At 56.1% G+C, this 20,168-nt stretch overlaps 3 protein-coding genes across 4 annotated transcripts; 1 reads left to right on the plus strand and 2 right to left on the minus strand.

Annotated features, from left to right (window-relative positions):
- Positions 1-17: 17 nt before the first annotated feature.
- BUD31 (BUD31 homolog) lies at positions 18-3,383 on the minus strand. Of its 2 annotated transcripts, none has more exons than XM_059484728.1 (5): positions 3,290-3,383; positions 1,499-1,650; positions 940-1,062; positions 586-752; positions 18-289 (listed from the first exon to the last, which is right to left on the minus strand). In XM_059484728.1, the coding sequence occupies exons 2-5, from the start codon at positions 1,590-1,592 to the stop codon at positions 239-241; spliced, it is 435 nt and encodes a 144-aa protein (XP_059340711.1). In that variant the 5' UTR covers positions 1,593-1,650; positions 3,290-3,383; the 3' UTR covers positions 18-238. The 2 variants fall into 2 exon arrangements, with proteins under 2 accessions (XP_059340711.1, XP_059340712.1); XM_059484729.1 differs by lacking the exon at positions 3,290-3,383 and adding an exon at positions 1,773-1,901.
- A 99-nt stretch (positions 3,384-3,482) lies between these two features.
- Positions 3,483-10,989, plus strand: PDAP1 (PDGFA associated protein 1). Its single transcript, XM_059484214.1, has 6 exons — positions 3,483-3,615; positions 6,600-6,691; positions 8,503-8,610; positions 8,940-9,061; positions 9,900-10,051; positions 10,643-10,989. The coding sequence occupies exons 1-6, from the start codon at positions 3,606-3,608 to the stop codon at positions 10,699-10,701; spliced, it is 543 nt and encodes a 180-aa protein (XP_059340197.1). The 5' UTR covers positions 3,483-3,605; the 3' UTR covers positions 10,702-10,989.
- A 1,796-nt stretch (positions 10,990-12,785) lies between these two features.
- On the minus strand, positions 12,786-19,647 carry ARPC1B (actin related protein 2/3 complex subunit 1B). The gene is made up of 10 exons (XM_059484238.1): positions 19,370-19,647; positions 16,906-16,979; positions 16,207-16,311; positions 15,476-15,698; positions 15,074-15,181; positions 14,587-14,793; positions 13,992-14,067; positions 13,704-13,900; positions 13,209-13,299; positions 12,786-13,088 (listed from the first exon to the last, which is right to left on the minus strand). Exons 2-10 carry the CDS (start codon positions 16,967-16,969, stop codon positions 13,050-13,052), a joined length of 1,110 nt encoding a protein of 369 aa, XP_059340221.1. The 5' UTR covers positions 16,970-16,979; positions 19,370-19,647; the 3' UTR covers positions 12,786-13,049.
- Between the last annotated feature and the right edge of the window lie 521 nt (positions 19,648-20,168).

Consider the following 20,168-nt stretch of genomic DNA (forward strand, 5'->3'; position numbering starts at 1 on the left):
AGAAGATCACAGCACTCTCTCAGGAAGGCAAGCTTTATTTTAAAATAAAAGGCTACACAAAACCCTACTCCAAAGCACCCCCCCATTTATGCACAATCCAGGTGATCATGCTGATGCTTTAATTTAATACAGAAATAGCCCATCACAGAAAATGGCTGTAATTGCACTCATAGTCCATTGAGGAGAAGGAGGAGGGTGTCCCTCAGAGTTCAAAATACAAGTTTGATGGCAGAAGGCTTCATCCAGAGCAGCCTCTGCATCCACAGTGAGTGCACTCAATGATTCTGCCCTGAAAAACAAACATGAGGAGGGTGTTAGAGCCAAGCACAGCCAGAGCAGCAGGCTCAGACCCCCAGGCAGGGAATGGCTCTGGGTGGGAAGGGTTTCCACAGTCTGGTGTTATTTCCCATACTTTTAACAACCTTAAATGAATGCCAAAGCTGACAGTAACTTCAGCACCAGCTGGACACCAATTCTAGCAGCAAAGGCAGAGGAAATGACCAGGAATTACAGCACTACTCTGCTGTCCCTGGGCCGGGAGAAGTCAGAACTACAGCAGGGCAGAGGAACAAGCTGGAGACTCACCACTTCCAGCTTGCTTTTGGGGACCCTGCAGATGCAGTTGGTGCCAAAGTTGGTGTCCCGAGTCTGGATGCAGCGCAGGCAGCAGAGATTCTCATAGCCCTGCTTCTTCCACTTGGCTATCAGGTTTTTGTCAGCGTAGCCCTCCTTGATGCAGTACTCATAGAGCTCTGGGGGGAGCAGACAGTCACAAGTTATCAGGAGATACCAGCTGTAGTAACCAGCAGGTAGAGCTGGGCAGCTGCCAAGCCTTCCCTCCACCCTCCTTCCCCAGAAACCTGCTCCCACCAGCTGCCAGTTCAGTGGCATCCACAGGTGAACACCTCACTCACTCCAGTTTGGCCCTGCCCTCCTCACCTCTGCTGATTGCTTTCCTCTTGTAGAAGAGATCAAAGATGTAACGTGTTTTCTGGTGGTGGATCCTGAAGATGGGCCAGAGAGACTCCACTTTCCTCTTCCCTTCGTGTGGCTCCGTCTCAGCTGGGAGGGAACACAAACACCAGGTGACCAAGTGCTTCCCTCACTCACTCTGCAGTGAACTGTTCCAAGAATGCTCATAACTTTATTACATGGCAGGGATAAAACTGAGATTAATGGGAGGAGACTCAAATGAGAGAGACCTGACCTGGAAGAGCTCCTTTAGGATATAAAACCAGTGGTAATGGGATGACATGACCCACACTGGGATCAGAAGTGACTTCACCTTACAGGAGCTACCACACACCCATGAGCTTCATCCCCCAACCAGCTGTAACCAAACCTCTGTGCTCCATAACCTTAAAGTTAGGGACCAGCATGGCCCAGGATCAACCTGCAGCACCACTGGAGGCACAGACACAGAAAAGGTTCCCCTGTATTCATGAAGCAGCTCTTGTGAGCCTGTTTTGGGGTCCCATCCCTGAGAACACCCACTCACCTTCTCTCATCTTCTGGTCCAGCTCGTCCAGCGTGGGCTCGATCAGCTCCCAGCCATCCGGGGGAGGCTTCCTGCTCCTCTTCACTTTGGGCATTGCCTCGGCAGCGAGAGGGCCAACGACGAGGGGAACTGCCAGCACTCCCTCGGAACCACTGGGGAAACGGAAGGGATTAGAATAAGAATCCCAATATTACCAGGTAGATTGTGCCTGGGCCAGTCTGACCCTTGCTGCTAGGCCAAAGGCAGCAACTGTGGTGTATCACCCCAGAAACACCTTTAGCTTGCTGGAGATTGCAGCTGGGCACTGAAACAAGTCCAGGCTTGGTAGGAACTTTATCTCAGGAGGGAAGGCTTCAGGCGATGGTGAGGAGGAAAAGGAGACGGATTCTGCCAGAGGGTTATATCCAGAGCTTTATTCCATGGTTACAGAGGTCTGAATGTAGGCAACAGCTCCAACAGAACCGCGAGCACATGGTCTGATTACCTTTTAAAGCTCCCGGGGGAGGGGAAGGGAAGGGGCAGGTGAGCCACCAACCAGGTGGGAGGGGCAGGGTCTCAGGGGAGGATGACACCCAGACAGGCCAATGACCTCTGGGCATAGGGGCATCTTTTGAACTTGACACGACGACCTTCCTGGAATGTTAAGCCTGATTGACAGGACTCACTCAGCAAGGGGGCGAGGGGGAAGGGAGAGAGGTATAGGCACACCTGGGAGGTGACCTGGAAGTCTAAAACAGGACATTACAACACACCGCAACAGGAAGGAAATCAACTGTCAGATATATTTCTGCTAAGGTTTGTGTGCTCCCTTCCTGTTATGAACAAAAATTCAGTTGATTTTTTTCTGTGAGAAAAAGGTTACCACTACTGCTGGGCTGCTGCCTGTGTTATGGTAATTACGGGTCGTTGTTGTTAATGGTTGTTTTTGTATTAGTAAAAGCCCTGGCTGAGGCAAGGTAATGCCCCTTCTCTGAGACAGTAACGGGTGGGGACCTTCCCGAACAGTGAGGAGAAGAGACCTGGGTGGGGGGGTTATGCAAAGTGACTCCAGGACCAGCATGTTGTGGGGGACTACGGCTCCAAACGTACTGAGAAAACCCCAAAAACAACGAGCCAAATAAGAGCTGGGAGACTGGAGTGATGTCTGGACGTGAGGAGCCGAGTGCTGAGGCTGCAGAGATGCGGAACACCTTCGGAGTCCCTCTCGCCCTGACCACGGGAGTCGTCCCCAGCGCCGAGACTGAGAGGTACGGCGCCGGGAAAAGTAACATCGGATGGGATCACCACGCGATAAAGGCTCCCACGAGGGCCTGATCCCCAGCTCTGCCCCGAGTGGACAAAGCTACGCTTATCCTCCTCCTCTGAGTCACCCTGGGAGACACGACAGGAGACTGCAGGCCCGCCGAGCTGCCCAATCCTGAGCTGATCACTTTTTAAAAGGAGAAGTCTCCTGGCCCTGTTTATTTCACTGCCCGTTTTCTACTAAGGATAAAATTGAGCTTTTACGTGAAAAGCTCTGTGCCTGCCGCACGATAAGTCAGTTTTTCTCCTCAGCAAAGCGCGGCAGCCGCTCCTTCTCCGAGATGACAGCTCCGGGCAGAGGCCGCCGGCCCGGCCCGAGAGCCCCACAACGGAACCCGGGGCCGGCGGGCTGAGGGGAGGCCGCAGGTCCTGGTGCCGATTCCTGTGCGGACCCCGGTCCCTGTCCCTGATCCCGGTCCCTGATCCCGGTCCCTGTCTCTCTCCCCGGTCCCTGATCCCGATCCCGATCCCGATCCCGGTCCCGCTCACCGCCGCTCCCGTCGCGCCGCCGCCGCCGTCACCCGGGGTCCTCTCGCAGCCGCCCCGCCCGTGGCCGCGCCCCTTGGGCTGCCCCGCGCGCTGCCTGAGCAAAGCGCTCCCCGCCGCCCGCGCCGCCGCCCCGAGAGAGCCGAGAGCCGCCGGGGGGAACCGACCGCGCTGTGCTGCCCCGGCGGGAGCACCGGGAGGGCGGCGCTGAGGGCAGCGCAGCGGCGCCGCTCGGGCAGCCCAGCGCGGGGGCCTCCGCTGGGGGCGGTTCCGGTTCCGGCGCCGCTCGGGCCGGGGGGGCCGCGCCGCCATCGCCGCGATGCCGAAAGGTGGTGGGGGCCGGGCCGGGCCGGGCGTGCCCCGCGGGGAGCGGCGGCGGGGGGAACACGGGACACGGGAGAGGAGGGGGCTGAGGGCCGTGTGTGTGCGCCGCCCCGGCCCCGGCGCGGGCAGGGCTCGTGTTCGCCCCCGGCTGTGGAGGTGCCGCGGCGGCTCCGCTCTCCCGCTCTCCCGGCCTTGGCGGAGCCTGCGGGGGTCCCTTTCCCCCTCACCGGGCCCCAAACGCGGCTCTGTTTGCGCTCTGGAGAAGGTCTCGTGCTCCCTTTCCCCGTTCTCGGGGGCTCCGGGGCTGCCTCGCCGCGTTCCCCCGCCCCTCACGGCGCCGGGCCCGGCCCGAGCCCCCCAAAGCGCCGCGGCGGCGGCGGCAGCGCCTGGGGGTGCCCGCGGCCCCGGGCCCGCTCCGTGTGCTGGGACGGGAACTCCCCCGGCTCGGGGCGTGGGGCTCACGGGGAGGGGGAGCCGCCCCACCGGGGGCACCGGGGGCTGGCGGCCAGCCCGGCCGGGGCTCGGGGCTCCAAAGGCGGCTCTTTGATGCTGCCGCGGGTTGGGTGTGCGGAGCGGGCACGGACTTGCTGCTGCTGCTGCTCCCGGTGTGATTCAGGAGCGGGGATGGGGCACGGCCGGGCTGGATCCACCCAGAACCTTCTCCCCGTGCACCATCCGCAGAATTGGCTCTCGCGAAGCCGGGCACACGCGTTAAAGCCAGCCCGCATCGTTCCTCCTCCTCCTGCAGCTTGCTCTGCTTTGTTTCATCAGCACTTCCTAGCCTTTAGCACCAAACTGATTCTTGTTTAGATTTTATTGAGCCACTTCGTTTTGGGTCCATTTGCACAGTGATAGGAGATGAGGCTGAAGCTTTCACGTGGTTATTGTGAAGGCAAAGAACCATGGCGGGTTATAACCCCATTTTTCTTATTTAAATGCCTGTAACTCAGGATTTCCTGCTCTTCAGTTCATTGTACAGATTTCAGTGTTTGATTCAAACCTTTTGCTTTTAGGAAGAAGAGGGGCTTTGGTCATTTTCCCCCAAGTCAGTGGGAGTTGTTGGATTGGTGGCAGAAGAGTGGATTTTGGCACTCACTGTTTAATATAAAATGGAGGGATATAAAGAAGCTACTAAAAAATTTTACAGGATTTTTTAAAATTAATTTCCCATTTCCCCCCCCTAATACTTTGATTTTAAGAATAAGAGATTCCATCAGTATTATTCCACTGTCTTCCATTTAAATTCCTTAATTAGGCTGTTTAAAGCTGAAGACAAATGTGTTTGAATGTGGGCCTGCCCGGGCACCACTGGGCTTTGCTGCAGGTGAAATCTGCAGGTGATTCTGCTCTGCTTTAAAAGTGCTTCACAGAGGTGGAGAAGAAGCATTATCCCTGTTTTCAGATGGGGAAACTGAGGCACAGAGCTGCTCAGTGGTGTTGGTCCAGCTCCCCGTGTCTGATGTGAGGTCTGATCTCCCTGTGGGAGCAGAGCCCCATCCCTGCACTGTGCTGAGCTCTTGTGGGCTTCATTCTTCCATTTGCTTCTTTTTAGGCTTTTAACATAAAATAATTTCTCTTTAGTTGCTTCTCCCCCTTATCAGCAGTGTTTATTTGCAGTTGTGAGCAGTTTGTGTTCCTTGGTGCTGGGCCCAGTGTGGGGTTCTGGCAGAGCTGGGTGAGGAGCCCTGGCCAGGCTGGGAGCACAGTTTGGCTCTTTGGGGTTGCTGTGTCCCAGATGTCGCTGCTGTTCCCTCGGGGTGATGTCAGGAGCTGGGCAGGGAGGTCCTGTCTCCCCAGGAGCATTCCCAGGGCTGATCTCCTTCCAGAGGTGCCAGAGCTCCCCTGTGGGATGGCTGGGAGCAGACAGACAGACAAACTCCTGTCTGCCTGCACCAAAGCTTTGCCTGTGCTTAGGGTTGGAGAGCCCATGAGCTTCCCCAGGGACTGGAATTTGGTCTCTGCACTTCCCTGTCTTTTGGGAAAGTATCTTAGGAGTTTCTGTAAAGCTTCACAGTGAGATTTGGGGACAGAACTAAGGCATTGTGAGAGTTTGTCTGTGCTGAGCCAGGAAAATTGGTCAGGAAATATTGGATCTCTGAGGCTCCCAGTCCAACAGAGAGCAGCTCTCCCATGGATCCCACACAGTGCCAGGGAGGGAGGGATGGATGATCCCTCATCCCTTCCCATCCCTGTAAGGTTCCCATTGTCCTTGGCAGGTGAAATGGGGAGGATGAGGCAGATCCAGAGTTCCCTGCTCCTCCCATGGCACTCCAGGCCTGCTGCAGTGGCAGAGCTGCCCTGCCAGAGCTGTTTGCTTTGTGCCAGTCTCTCTCCCTCACTCAGGGCTGTGGGTTGGCTCTGTCCAACTTGCTTCCCAATTCTTTGGGCTGGAATAAGCAGAGCATTGGCTTGAGGGGAGCATTAATGGCTTCAGCAGTTCATTAATAACAGAATCTGGAACTTGGGGCAGTGCCAGCCACAGTGACTCCCCTTCTGGGTTCCTAGAGCTTGTTTTTATTTTTCCTAATAAAGCAATGAAACTGGAGGCTCCTTTTAGGACTCCTTCAGCTCCCATTGTAATTCCCAAAGCTTTTGTCCAATTAGCTTCCTATTTTTTCCTGGCACAGTGGGAGTGGTTAAGCAGCCAAGCTTCTTGGAATGTTGGTTGTAACCACAGGAACACACTGTGATTCCTCCTGTGCAGGAAACTGGGATCTGCTGTGGGACTGAGCATCCCCTCCCAGCCTGGGAAGGGAATTGGAGAGGCACAGGCAGGGAAGGGTGATGTCAATAATCCCAATTCTCTGTGTCTCACCTAAAAATCTTGGAGCATTTCACCAAGTTCACTGGGGGGTTTTGTGTAGGGTCTATCAGAGGAGTTATTTTGGTTTGTCCTGTCCACACCTAAAGTCCAGAGAGTGCTGCAGGAGGAGCAGACCTTTCTGGAAGTTAGCACTAAACCATTTGTTATTTTTATTGTTCTGTGCAGGTAGAAAAGGAGGCCACAAAGGCCGAGCAAGGCAGTACACGAGTCCCGAGGAGATTGATGCCCAGCTCCAAGCAGAAAAGCAAAAGGCAAGGGTATGTGTTTGCTCCTTTGTGTGCTTTCTGTCCCAATTCCTGCCTTTTCCAGCCTGGTTTTCACTGCTCAGGAGCAATGGCAGCTTAGCCAAGTGCTGCAGATCATTCCAGCAGGGATCACAGCATGGATCCCAAACATCTCCAGCTGGGGAGGCTCCAGGGTATCACCCAGTCTGGTTCTGAGGCCTGGGAGAGCACCCAGGGCAGCACTGGAAGGTTGAAGGACAGGGAGCTGATTACACAGCAGCTCTGGAGGTCTTTTTTCCCCATATTTTATCATTTCAGTCTCCAGTGTCAGCTCATTTTTTATCCATGTTCTGCAGTTTGGCTTTGGAGAATAAGAGCCACATCTTGACATGTTACTGTATATTGAAATTACTCTTTGCCCTCTTTCTATCATAGATTTATGGACCAAACTCCTTTTACTTCTTCCTGAACACATGATTTTCATATTTGCCTCTGCTTTGTAGGAGAGATAAGTTTTCTGTGTGGGTGTATTTCTGTGCCCCAGCATTGGACTGTAACAGTTCCCCCCACTTCCACCACGACCCGACTGCTGTCATAAAACCCTTGGCTGCATTTTGGGGCTCTTGCTCTCTTTAATCCCAAGTTATCACAGCTCTGGTGACACTCTGATGTTTTCTGTGACTTTCTGGAAGTGCTGCCTCAGCCCAAATACACAATTCCAGCTGAGGCCTCACAGCACTGACCACAGGAGGATAATTACACCCCATGTAGGAAATCCTGGTGAATACCTCTGAGATGACTCTCAAGCAGTTCTGAGCCATAGTGTTGAGTCCTTTTTAATGTTTTGCCCAGCTGCAACTCGAGATGATTGTTTGGTTTACTGCTTAGCCACATATTCCAGCTTCATGTTGGATTTCTTCTTCCAAACTGTAACTCCTCTTGGTTGGTTTCTGATCCCACCTTCTTGGTTTCATGCCATATTTCCAAATTCTGAAACCACTGATGAGTCTCATCCTGTTTTCCAAAATAATTCCAACTCCTACCAGTGTGATGTCATTCACAAACTGTGTGAGTGTTCTCTGCTTCCATGTTGTTAATAAAAATACTGGAAGTGGAACACAAAAGCAGGACCCACTTGAAATGTGTGTCTTGTTTCACAGCAAACCAGAGAACTGCTCTTTGAGAAGGATTTATTTTTTGTGATGATCCATATCACATAGTGATGGTTACATCTAACACTGATACATTAAGGAAAGCTTTTAAAATCCCCTACAATTAACAAAATTATTCCTCTTACTGTTCCTTGCTCATCCACTTTGCTGGTTGTTTGATGAGAGATGTTGGTATGTAAAACAAGCTGTTCACACCCATGCTTGTTCTTCTTATGATTCAGAAATTAATTCCCAGGTTCTGACTGGTGGAAGCTGTGCTAAAAAGGCTTTAATTCCTTGGATAATAATATTCAGGTTGATGGTTGTCAATTTTCTCCTCTAGGTGTTTTTATTTATCCACAGGATAAGCTCAAAGCTGCATCCATGTAGTTTCCAGTTTCTGAGGTAGTGTGCACTGGGAGCCCAGGCTAAAATTCTTCTGGAGAGCTTTGATTTGGGGAAAGTAAAGTGCCAGTGGTGTCTTTCTGAGTCATTTTCCTGTTATAGAGAACAGCAGAGTTGTTTGGAGGTGATGCTGAGGAGGAGCCCTCATTCTTTGACAGCCAGACCCCCTTGGTGGCACAAGGCCACATCAGGAGCACCAGTGCTCAGAGCTGGCTCATCCCCCCCAAAATCTCATTTAAGAGCTGGGTTTGGGGTTTTTAGTGACATAAATTTCCTCTGATTCTGTAGGAAGAGGAGGAGCAAGAAGAAGGAGGAGAAGGAGCAACAGGGGACCCTAAAAAGGAGAAGAAATCTTTAGATTCGGATGAGAGTGATGAAGATGATGAGGATTATCAGGTACTGCATTCTCAGGGCACTTAATGTACCTAATACTTGGGCTGGGGGGGGATGCACACTCTGCATTCTGAGCAGAGCCACCTGGAGTGCATTTTTTGTAGAACTACTTTTAGAAACCAAAAAACGCTCACTTTGACAGCATTTTGCCCTCAGAATGAGAACTTGTGAACATTTACAAATGAAATACAAAGACAACAGGATTTTTAAAAAGGCTGAAGGTGCCTTAATTCATAAATGATTTGTAGTAAAAGCTTGCCTTGTGCTTTTGGGGTGCTTTGCAGTGTGTTTGGGGTGGGAGAGCTCCTCAAGCTCCCTCTTGTTCTTGACAGCAAAAGCGCAAAGGAGTGGAGGGGTTGATAGACATAGAGAACCCCAACCGTGTCATTCAGACAACCAAAAAAGTCACTCAGCTGGACCTGGACGGACCCAAGGAGCTCTCAAGACGAGAGAGGTGAGTGTTCCCTGCTCACCCTGCAGTTTGGTGCAGGGAGGTGTTTCCCCTGCTCTGTGGCAGTGTTTCAGAGACATCCTTAGAAGTGTATTGCTGCCTAAGGCAGGCACTGAGCAGCAGCAGACTGAGCTCACTGTGCTTCAAAATGTGGTTCCTTAGAAACTTCACAGTTGTCTGTCCTCTGGGCTATCCTGGAGCCAGGCAGCCTGCCCTGGTCCTCTGAGAGAAAGGGATTTAGGCCATTCCTTTCCTGAGGTTTTATGCCAAAAATCAGACCTAACAGAAACCCTGAAATCACACTGCTGTGAAAGGGATTTAGGCCATTCCTTTCCTGCAGTTTTATGCCAAAAATCAGAGCAGAAATCCATTAACCAGAGGTCACTTTGGATCCACTTTAATTCTGCTGCAGAAGGTTCTCTAGTGACAGGTAGCAGTTTCCCAGATTCCAAATATTTTCATCTGGCCAGATTAATTATCTGAAACCCAAAGTTTAATCTTCTAGTTTCATTTAGCAATGGTAAGGTTTGGAAGGGAAGGTTTAATCTTTTTTATTTGGGATAGATTGCTTCAGCAGAAGGACACCTTTGAGGGTAAGGCAGGGAAAAACATGTCACAGTTCTTGTGATGTGGGGCTAAATCATTTCACCTCCTTGTGTGTGGAGGAAGGAAGGTGGAAATAATCTCTCACCTCACCCCTGTTAAAACCCTGCAAATAAACAGAACCTGTGCTTGAAAACTGGTGAAGGACCCCCAGTTTTGGGTTTTTTACTGGTTGGAAAGCCCCACTCTTGACTGTTCCCCTGAATACCCTGGTGACTGGTGTGTTTCCTTTGGGCAGAGAGGAAATAGAGAAGCAAAAGGCAAAAGAAAGATACATGAAAATGCACCTAGCTGGGAAAACAGAGCAAGCCAAGGCAGACCTGGCCCGATTAGCCATCATTCGGAAGCAAAGGGAAGAAGCTGCCAGAAAGAAAGAAGAAGAAAGAAAAGGTTAGAGAATAATTAATCATTTTCTCCTACCTTTCCAAGAGGCACACATCCCTCCTCTGAGCCTGTGTGATGTTGCTGAGTGCCATCAACTGCCCTCAGCAAAGCCAGGCTCAGCTGTTTCCCTCTCATAAAGTTCTTGCTTTATAAACCAGGGAAACAGAGAAGGGAATTGCCCTGGATATCCATCTTGTCCCCTGCCTCCCAGGCAGTGCTGGCTCCAGTCTGGGGGTTTGGCAGGCTCCTTGTGCTGGGTGATTTGTGTGGTTTGCATGCGGGGTTCTGAACTGCCCAGGGAGTTCCCAGCACTCCTTCCCTGGGAGGTGTGAGCCAACAGTCTGAGCACGGCTCCTTGGTGCCTTCCACAGAGAAATTTGGGCATCAGGGTGATTTGGGGACACCTGGAGAGAGGCCAGGGATGGAAGGGAACAACAAGAGGGGCTGTGCCTCTTACCTCTGAGAAATTGATGGGAAGGGTGGGATTTTTTCATTACCCAGCTGGCAGGGTTCAAATCCCTGGGGCTGCCAGAGCTCCCCCAGTCCCTGATGTGCACCATGAAATGATGAAACTCTGTTTGTTGTTCTCCTCCCCAGCAAAAGACGAAGCAGCCATGGCAGGTAAAAGACTGCAGTCACTATCCCTTAACAAGTAAGCACAGGCCATGCAAGAGGAGGAAACACCAGGGAGCTGTGCCTGGTCCTGCCAGGAGCTCTGCCTTCCATCGCTGCCACGCAGGGCACCCTGCAGCATTGACCTCACCTCCACCTCCAAGAGACACTGACGATGTGTTTGTCCTCATCCTGGCACAGATTTCCATTTGGGGTTAGGGGCAGCTGCTCTCTGCAGTGCAGAGCTGTGCTGGACAGCAATTCCCTGTAACAGTTTGGAAACATGAATGTTTTTGCTGTTTTTAGGATCAAGAAGTCATAGACGGTGGGAGGGGGGCAGGGTGGGAGGGAGCTGTGTGGGAGGGGAGGTGCTTCAAATACTAGATTGCAAGAAAAATAGATTGTGGGGTCGTTTGGGGGTGGGGCATGGGGTGGGGAACTGACTTGGTATGAAATCCCAAAGGATAATGTATCTGAGGAATCCAGTTGGCAAAGAGCCCATCAAATTTTGCTGCAGGGCGTTGCAGTATAAGCTGGGAGCCTGACTTCATGGACATCTGGAGTGCCGTTCCTTCCTGGATTCATCCCTCCTTTCTTGCAGCCAGTCTCCCCTTTTCCCTCCTCTTCATTTTCTTCTTCTCCTCCTTATTAGGGATAGTGCCAGTTTTTAACCACATCATCCTTTGTTTAAAGGAGAAAAAACAAACAACATTTATTGTGTCAGATCCAGATGGAAAAAAAAAAAAAAAAACAAAAAGCAAAAAAAAAAAAAACTTGATCAAGTTTAAAAACCACCAAGAGAACTTGTATATTTGGCTGATTAAACTGTAAGTTATCAGAGCTGCTGTGGCCTCGTGTGTGTGTGAAGGGCACAGCTGGGGGGTCCTGGGGGAGCTCAGCTGCACTGGGGGGCTGCTGGTTGTGATGTTTGGGGTTTGGCTCTGGGTCAGGAGCTCCCGAGCACACACAGCCTGAGGGAAAAAGCTTTTCCTGCTGATTCTGATGGATGTCTTGCACAATCTGTTTACCACGGTGGAGGAAACAATTACCCTCAGGCCATGTCTGGCCTGGTCCCCAGTCACCTCCCCTCAGATGTCACAGCACTGTCACCTCCTCTCAGATGGCTGTGGAGGGGACCAGCTCCAGCCTGCTGTGCCCCAGGGATCTGGGAGCCCTGCTGCCAGCCTGTTCAGGGACACCAGTGCTTCCCAGACTCCCCAAAGGCTGGACATCATCCAGCCCCAGGGCTTGGAGCTCTGGAAGTCACAGGGAGAGCAGTTGCAGCTGTGGAAATGAAGGGTGACAAACAAAGGATTTGGTCTTGTGCCTGGCTGCAGGGACTTGGGCACAAGGGTGTGACACAGGACTGTGCCCCAGGGAGTGTCAGTGTGAGCTGCTGGCTCAAAGCACAGCTCAAACCAAGCCAAGATTTGGGGTAGGAAATGCTCCCAGGGAGGTGTGGGAGATGAGCAGGTGCTGCAGGAGAGGTGCCTGTGCTCTCAGCTCCAGCAGGGAGGAGCTGGTCAGGTGGGGACAGCCTGGCATGGGACAGTGGGTGACCCTTGGAGCACAGGGAGGTGGATGGGGCAGGACATGGGGAGGTTTTGGGATGGAGCAGGGCAGGAGCCACAGGGGAGAGGGTTGAGGGTTGTGAACACATGGAAAGGGGTGGAAAAATCTTCTCCAAGTAACAGCTCCCACTGACTGAGGGCTGGAGCAGAACTCAAATGTCATTGTCCCTCTGCAGCCACTGCTCCCGTCCCAGGGCAGGGGAAGGTGCAGGATTAGCTGGGCAGCCCAAGGTCTCTGAGCTGGCTCCAGGTTTGGGAATTGCCCACCTGCCAGGACTTTACCAGGGAACTGAGAGAATGATAAACCTGTGCTCCCTGGCCACTTCCATCCTGTGCCCTCCATTTTCCTCAACACCAATCCAGGTTTGAAATGGTGCTGAAGCAGGGAACAGAAAAGTGACATTCCTTTTATCCCCACAATCCCAATTCCTCCTCAGCACTGGTGGCAGAAAGGATTTGACATCTATGGTGAGATGTGGCACAGCACTGTGTTCTGCATTGATCACACCTGTGTTTGCACTGAACTTGTTCTAAGAAAGTGCAAAAAAAGAAAACCATTTTGATTTATTCAGGAAAATCCTTTATTTGCTATTTCTCCAAGCAATGTATGACCAGCATCGGGAAGGATGGTAACAAAAATAGTAAGAAAAATGGAGGTTTTATGTCTGGAAACAGCCACCAGGGCTGACTGGCAGCGGGGACAGGCACTGGTGGCAGTGTGGCACGGCGTGGGGGTGGCACAGGGCAGCAGGAGAGCAGGGGCACAGCAGGGGCACAGCAGGGGCAGCTGGAAGCTGGGATGCCCTTCCCAGGTGGCTCCTTCATTTGATCTTGAGATCCTTCAGCGCCGACTCCAGGCTCTGAAATGAAACAGGAAATGAAACAGGAGGTGTCCAGCAGCTCATGGCCTCCCAGAGACACTGGAGGTGGCTGGGGAGCTGGAAAGGGGGAACCCTGAGGGGTCCACGGGGATTCCTTACCTTGACATCCCAGATGCTCATGCCCCCGTCCATCCCTGTGGTACAGAACTGGGAGCACTTGTCCTTCCCACCAGTCAGCACTGAGATCTGGCTGTGGGTGCAAGGAGGGAGCAGGAATCAGTCCCAGGGCTGAGCCCTTAGGGGTGGGAATGGGGCTGGACCCCCTCGTCTCCCCCACAGTGCAGGAAGGTACTGGGGATAGACAGGGACACTTGGGGATACCCAGGGATGCTCCAGGACCATCCCAGCTTTTGGGACTAGACCTCTGTACCTCCCTGTCCCACATCCAAGGATTCTTTGGGGATACCCTGGGAAATTCAGGGGTACCCAGGGCTGTCACAGCTCCTCGGGCTGGAGCCTCAGTCTCTCCCTCACACGTGCTGGGATGCCCAGGGACATTCTGGGGATATCCAAGGATGCTCCAGGGCTGTCCCAGCTCCTGGGCACACCCAGGGACCATCGACCTCGAGGTGCCCCAAGCCTGGCCAGCCCCACCTGATGCTGTTCTTGTGCAGGGTGTCCAGGGTGGCATTGGCCGTATCCGAGCTCGCTTTCTTGTCCAGGTTCTGGAAGCGCTCGCGAGCGGTGAGGCCGCGCTGGGAGCTCTGCTTGGGCACGTCCAGCTTCCCCCCGAAGCTCAGGGCGCCCTGGCTCTCCTCGTAGGTGAACAGCATCGGGCAGCAGTCGTGGCCCTGGGGAGCAAACCCCAAACCCGCCCTGCTCAGCACCCCGGGCGGCTCCGGCCGCGGCTCCCAGCCCGTGTCCCTCCCTGCCCGCACTCACCGCGGCCACCAGGCTGTGCTCGGTGATGAAGGTGACAGCCAGCAGGGGCAGCGTCTCGGTGCACAGCGAGGCAACGCTGCGAGGTGAGAAACACGAGCTGAGCTCCAGTCTCAGCGCTGAGACTGGCACAGCTCATCACACGGGGGGAACCCACCAGGGGAGACCCCACCTCCTCCACCCCTGGTGACCTGAGGACGTTCCAGGTCCTGGGGCTGAGCCCTCTGTGTCCTACACCCATGTACAGGGATGCTCAGGGGATACCCAGGGATGGTCAGAGATGATCCAGGGATGCTCAGGGATGCTCAGGGATACCCAGGGCTATTTCCAGCTCCTGAGGCTGAACACTTCTACCTCCCCCACCCAAGTACAGATGCTCAGGGGACACTCACAGATGCTCCAGGGATATTCTAGGACTAAGCCAGCTCCTGAGGCTGAACCCTTCCATTACCCAGACACACATGCATGGACACTGGGATTGCTCTTGGCCCAACCCACCCCAGATACCTCCATGCCCGTGTTGGTTTGGGGGCCAAGCCCTGCTGCCACCCCCAGCACAGCCTCCCCCAATCCCCCTTCGTGTCCCAGCCCTGCTTACGCCATCTTCCTGCCAGCATCAGCGAGGCACAGGGTGCTGTCGTGGCTGACCCAGGCCACGCGGGAGCCGCTGGCAGAGAAGCTCACGCTGTGCACCCACCCACAGCTGCTGCTGGACTCGAACATCAGCTCCCCAAAGGGCATCTTGGAGCCCCAGGGCGTGGGGCTGGGCCGCTCCTCCACCTCCTTGATGTAGGCTGAGAAGATCCTGGCAGGGAGAGAGCCTTGCATGTGTGCCTGGATGCAGGATCTGTGCCACCCTCATCCCTGCCCCTTGGTTCAGTTGTGTGACTCAGTTTCCCTGGCAGAGCTCCTAGGGTGTCCCCCTACCCCCTATGGGTGCTGTACCCCTGGGATGGTGCCCAGACCTCCCTGCATCTCCCCAGTGCTCCATTCCCTGCTCCAAACAGCCCCTGGGGTGAAGCCTGCCCCCAACCCATCCTTGGGGATGCATGGGTCCCCCCGATCCCCCAGCCCCTTCTCCTCACCTGCACTTGAAGTCACAGGAGCCAGCGGCCAGGAGGACGTTGTTGGGGTGCCAGTCCAGGCTGAGCACCGTGGAGCGGATGGGCTTCTTGATGTGCTTGCAAACCCACCTGTGTGCAGAGGGGGTGGCAGCAGAGGGGCAGCATCACCATTCCCAGAGCCCCCCTGGGATTTTGGGGAACTGCCTGGTGTTGTTTAGGGCTCCAAATGTGCCAGGAGCTGCAGTAGCAGCTTGGGCATGGGGAGTCCATCCCTCCATTTCCCCATCTGTCTCCACCTCCAGCTCCTCCAGTTTCTTATTTCCCCATCCATCCATCCATCCATCCATCCATCCATCCATCCATCCATCCATCCATCCATCCATCCATCCATCCCCCTCAGGACAGACCCCCTCAGAGCCTCACCAGTCGTTCTCCTGCTCGAAGTAGCAGATGGAGATGAGGCGGGAGCCGCTGCCCACGGCGAATTTGTTCTCCCTGGGGGACCACTTGACGCAGCGGGCGGCGCGGTTGATCCTCAGGATCACCAGGGTGGGCTTCCAGACGTTGCCCTTGAGGGTCCACACGTAGGCGTTGCGGTCGGTCCCGCACGTCACCAGCCGGTTGCTCTCGGGGGCCCAGTCGATGCCTGGAAGGGAGAGGGGGATGATGGTGGCCCGTGGTGGCCCAGGGAGCCTCAGGAATGGCAATGGTGGCACTCAGGGCTGGGGGTGTCTGAAGGTGGGGTTGTTCTGGGTGGTCTCTGCTCCACAGCTCCTCTATGCCCCAGACCATCCCTCCCACCTCAACCCATCCCACCCCATCTCTCTCATCCATCCATCTCATTCCACCCCATCCCTTCCCATGCCACCCACACCATTCCATTCCAACCATCTCTCCTATATATCCATCCATCCACCCACCCTACCCCAATCCTTCCCATCCATCTCAATCCATCTCATCCCATTTTTCCCATCCATCCCTCCTCCTCATCCCTCTCCACCTCTCCCATCCCATCCATCCCACCCACACAACCTGTTCCATTCTCCTCCACCCCTGCACAAGCCCCATCCACTGGGTGCCAGTGCCACGAGCAGGGCTGGAGCGGCTCTGGGACACCATCCGTGTCCCTGTCCCCTCTCCCAGCCACGACTCACCTGTCACCTGCCCGTTGTGCTCCTTCAGCTCATGCACTTTGCTCCACTTGGCCCCGTCCTTGCGGTAGATGTGAACTTCGTGGTTGTTGGGGCACAGGGCGATCTCTGGGGGTGACAGTGGCCAGGACAAAGCCCTCCCCTGGGTCACAGGCTCTGCAGGCCAACCAGAACCCCCCCACCCCTTCCTGGGCTCCATGTCCCCACCAAGCCCCTAACCCTGCTCCTGCACATTGTCCCTATGGGAAGGGAGAACCCCACAGCCCAGGGTCAGTGCGGTCCCATGGGGCTGGTGGGCTGAGACAGGGCAGGACCGGGACTGCTGGGGGTGCACAGCTCCCAAAAGCAGCCCCATCCACCGCGCCCCGCCTGCCCGGCTCCCGGCCGCAGCACAGAAAGCGCTTTTTGTTCTCCCTCATCCCCCGGGCCGCGCTCGGGAAATGCCATCGCCCGTGAATCACCGGCTCCGCTCCCGCCTTCCCTCCCTCCCCGGCCGCTGCCTGGGGCCGGACGCTGCCCTGGCACCCCCGTGCCCGGCTCGGTCCCGCACGGGCACCGGGGACACCGGGATGGGCTGTGCCAGCCCCCAAACCCGCCCGTGGCAGGATCTGCTCCCCCAAACCCGGCCCTGCCCCGGGGATTTGAGCCCGGACAGTGCCCGGGGATCCCTCGGGAATCTCGGGCAGCCCCAGGCGAACTCACGGGTGCGGTCCTTGTTCCAGGCATGGCAGCTGATGGGCTCCAGCAGGAAGCTGTGGTAGGCCATGGCTCACGGGCTGGGGACAGGGACAGAGCCCCAGGCTGTCAGGACAGGCTGCTGCAGCCACAGGGGTGAGACCCCAGCCCCACAGAATGATCCATCCCTCTGGGATCAGCCCTGTGTTGCAGCCCACCGTGTCTCTCAGCCAAGGAGAGGGTTCTCCTGAGGATCTCCAAGCTCAAACTGTCCATTTCCAGGAACTTCCAAACCCCGCTGTCACCCTGCTCCAGCTGCCTGGGCACACAGGGAATGGTGCCAGCAGCCCCATGTGCACGCTGGGGTCCCACCATGGGCAGCACCTCCTCTCTCCAGCCCAGCAGCGCCAGATCCACTCCCTCTTTCCACACCTCTCATTTAGGAAGGGCCAAAGCCCCACGGAGGCATTTCCATCCCATCAGGACTGATCCCTGCTCCGGGCTGGGCTCCCACCAGTCCTGCTGCTCCCCAGCTGCCATGGGATGGGGAGTTTGTGCCAAAGGCCCCCCCAGGTGCCACGGGAGCAGGAAGGGCTCCAAGCAGCATCACAGCCCCTTGACCTTCCCGCCCAGGGAGGCAGGGAAACACCTCGCCAGGGTGTGGCTGGCGACGGCAATTACTCACAGCCTGCTCTCGGCTATTTTGGGAACTCCCCGAGCACGTCCCGTTTTCTTTGGCAGCAAAAACGTTACAGGGGAAGGAAAAAAGTCCCTCTTAGCAAAGCTCCATCCCTGAGCTGGGGAAAAGAAAATCTGAGGAGCTCCATCAGCTGCCTTCTGCATGTTGAGAAATTCCAGAGCTGATGCAGGACAGCCCGGCTGTCACACAGGACATGGACATGGATGAGGAGGCAGTTCCCTACCCAGCCCCACTGATCCCCTGGAGTGCAGCACAGGGTGGCCCAAGGGGGAACAAAGCTGCAGCTGCCACCACAGGACTCTGCCTCGAGCCCTGAGGATGGAGCAGGATGGACAAAACCATCAGCGACAGGGGCATTGCAAGAGATCAGGAGAGGAAAAATGTTTGAAAAAGGGATTTGGCTGAAATGGGCACCCGGCTGAAAGGGCTCCTGGGAGGAGGGATGGGAGGGAGGACACACCGAGGAGCGTTCTGGCTTTGACGCTAGGAAAACAGCAATACTTTTACTTTTTCCGGGTGGTTTGGGAGCTCAGAGGCACTAACCCTCCTCGCTGGGGTCCCTGCTGCTCCCTTGCCGAGTGCCATCGCGAAGGGACGAGCTCAGCCGCCGGGCCAGGGACGGAAACCTTTGCCAGCCACGGGAAGGAGCGAGGGCTGCGAGGGCCGGGCCGCTCCCGGCCGCGGGTGGAGTTTTAATTTCCCCTCGGCCCCTTCAGAGCCCTTTTATTTCCCCTCGGCCCCTTCCGAGCCAGTCCCCGCTCCTGGTGCCCCCCTGGCCAGTCCTGCCCTGCCCAGAGTGACCCCCGGGGCTCGGCGGCCCCTTCCCAGCTGGGAAGAGCAGCACAGGAGCCGTGCTTACATCCCCCACCGCACCCCAACAAACCAGAGGCTCTTGAGGGAGGAAAATGGGAATTTTCCGAAGGCCAGACAGGGCGGGACTGGGAGCTGGAACAGCTCCGTTATCTCCCCAGCCAGCCCAAGCAGTTCGGAAACATCCTCGGAGGAGATAACCAAACCTTGGCAGAGCCCGGGGCCGGGGGCTCCTCCCAGTCCCGGAGGAAGCCGCGCACCCGAGGAGATGGAGTTTGGGTTTTACGAGCCTGGCGGGATGGCGGGAGCAGGGTTTGCACCCAGTGAGGATCCTGCTGGAAGCTGGGACCCCCCGAAACTCTCCCCGGACACTGTGGGGGGACCCCTGCCCCACCAGGACCCCAACAGCGACTCCCAGAGCCCCTGTGCTCCCTGCGGCAGCTGAAGGTGTCAGCCCCTGTTCCTGCCGGCCACGCTGGGGACACCCAGAGCCCAGTGCTGCTGGGGGGGTACCCTAATTTCATCACACTGCAACAGGACCCCATGAGCCAGCCTGGCCCTGAGGGGACAGCCCAGTCCCAGGGCAGAGGAAGGCGGCTCTGAGCCTCCTCTTCCTCGCACCGGGCGAAGCGGGGAGCAGCTGATTCCCGAGGAGGGGAGGACAGATTGTGGCAGCCCTGTCCCTGCCGGCATTAACCCCGAGGGGACCTCACAGGAGGACTCTTTCCATCCCCCCAGAGCTGTCAGACCGCCGGCAAGAGAAAAAACCCTGAACCTTGCTGACAAAGCTGGAAAAAAACCCCAAATATCCAAACCGCAGCGACAGCGATGCTCGCAGGGGGCAAGGGGCTGCCTGCACCCCCCTGACCCCGGCCCGGGGGGACCCCCCGAGCCCAGGAGCGGGGTGTGGGCGCCAGGAGCGGTGACAGCCGCTGTCCCAGGGACAGCCCCGGCTCCGGGCGAGCACAGAGCCCTCCTTACCTTGCTGGGCTCGGTTCCTGCACGGCGGGGCTCGTTCATGGACTCTGGGCAGTCGACACGAACGGAGCCCGGAGCGAGCGGCGGGAGCTGTGCCTGCCCCGACCGACTTCCCTTTTCCTCTCCGAGAAATGCAACCACTTCCTTACGTGGGCGTTGGGGGAGCCGAGCGCCTCTGGGGCGCCCTGCCCCGTGCCTGCGGCCGCAGAGCTCCGGCACCGCCGCACGTGGAGGGGCCCCGGGCCCGGGACGCTCCCGGCCCTCGCTGGACGTGGGCAGCGCGCCCTGGGTGCTCCAGGGAGGACAGAGCCAGAACAGAAGGGAAGGATCCCCGCCGGGATCTGGGTGTTGCTCACCCCCGGCCCCGATGAGTTTTCAGAGGGATGGGAACTCCCCGGTGCCGGTGCCCACCAGGGAACAGCCGTGCCCGGAGCGACCCGCCCGCCGGCATCGCCTCCCACGGCCGGGGAGAGCCGCGGGAGCCCGCGGAGCCAGATCCGGCAGCCCTCAGCAGCAGCTGCTGCTGGTTCCTGCATCCCACAGAGCCCGCTGGGACCCAGAGCCAGGCTGGCTGTGCTCACCATGCCCGTGTCCCCACGCAGCAGACAGCCAGCCCTCTGCTCTTGTCACCTCCTGCTTCAGAGCAGCTCATTTTTATCCCATTCCTGCCTGGATGCACTCATGCCTTTTCCCTTCTGGGCATAGGGATGCACTCACTCACCCCTTCCCTCTCTGCTACCCCCCAGATCCCCTGACTGCAAGAAATGAAACACTGATTATTTTATGTTTAGAAGGGAGAGGA

The sequence above is a fragment of the Ammospiza nelsoni genome, chromosome 17 (assembly GCF_027579445.1).
Source record: "Ammospiza nelsoni isolate bAmmNel1 chromosome 17, bAmmNel1.pri, whole genome shotgun sequence".
NCBI classification, from domain to species: Eukaryota; Metazoa; Chordata; class Aves; order Passeriformes; family Passerellidae; genus Ammospiza; species Ammospiza nelsoni.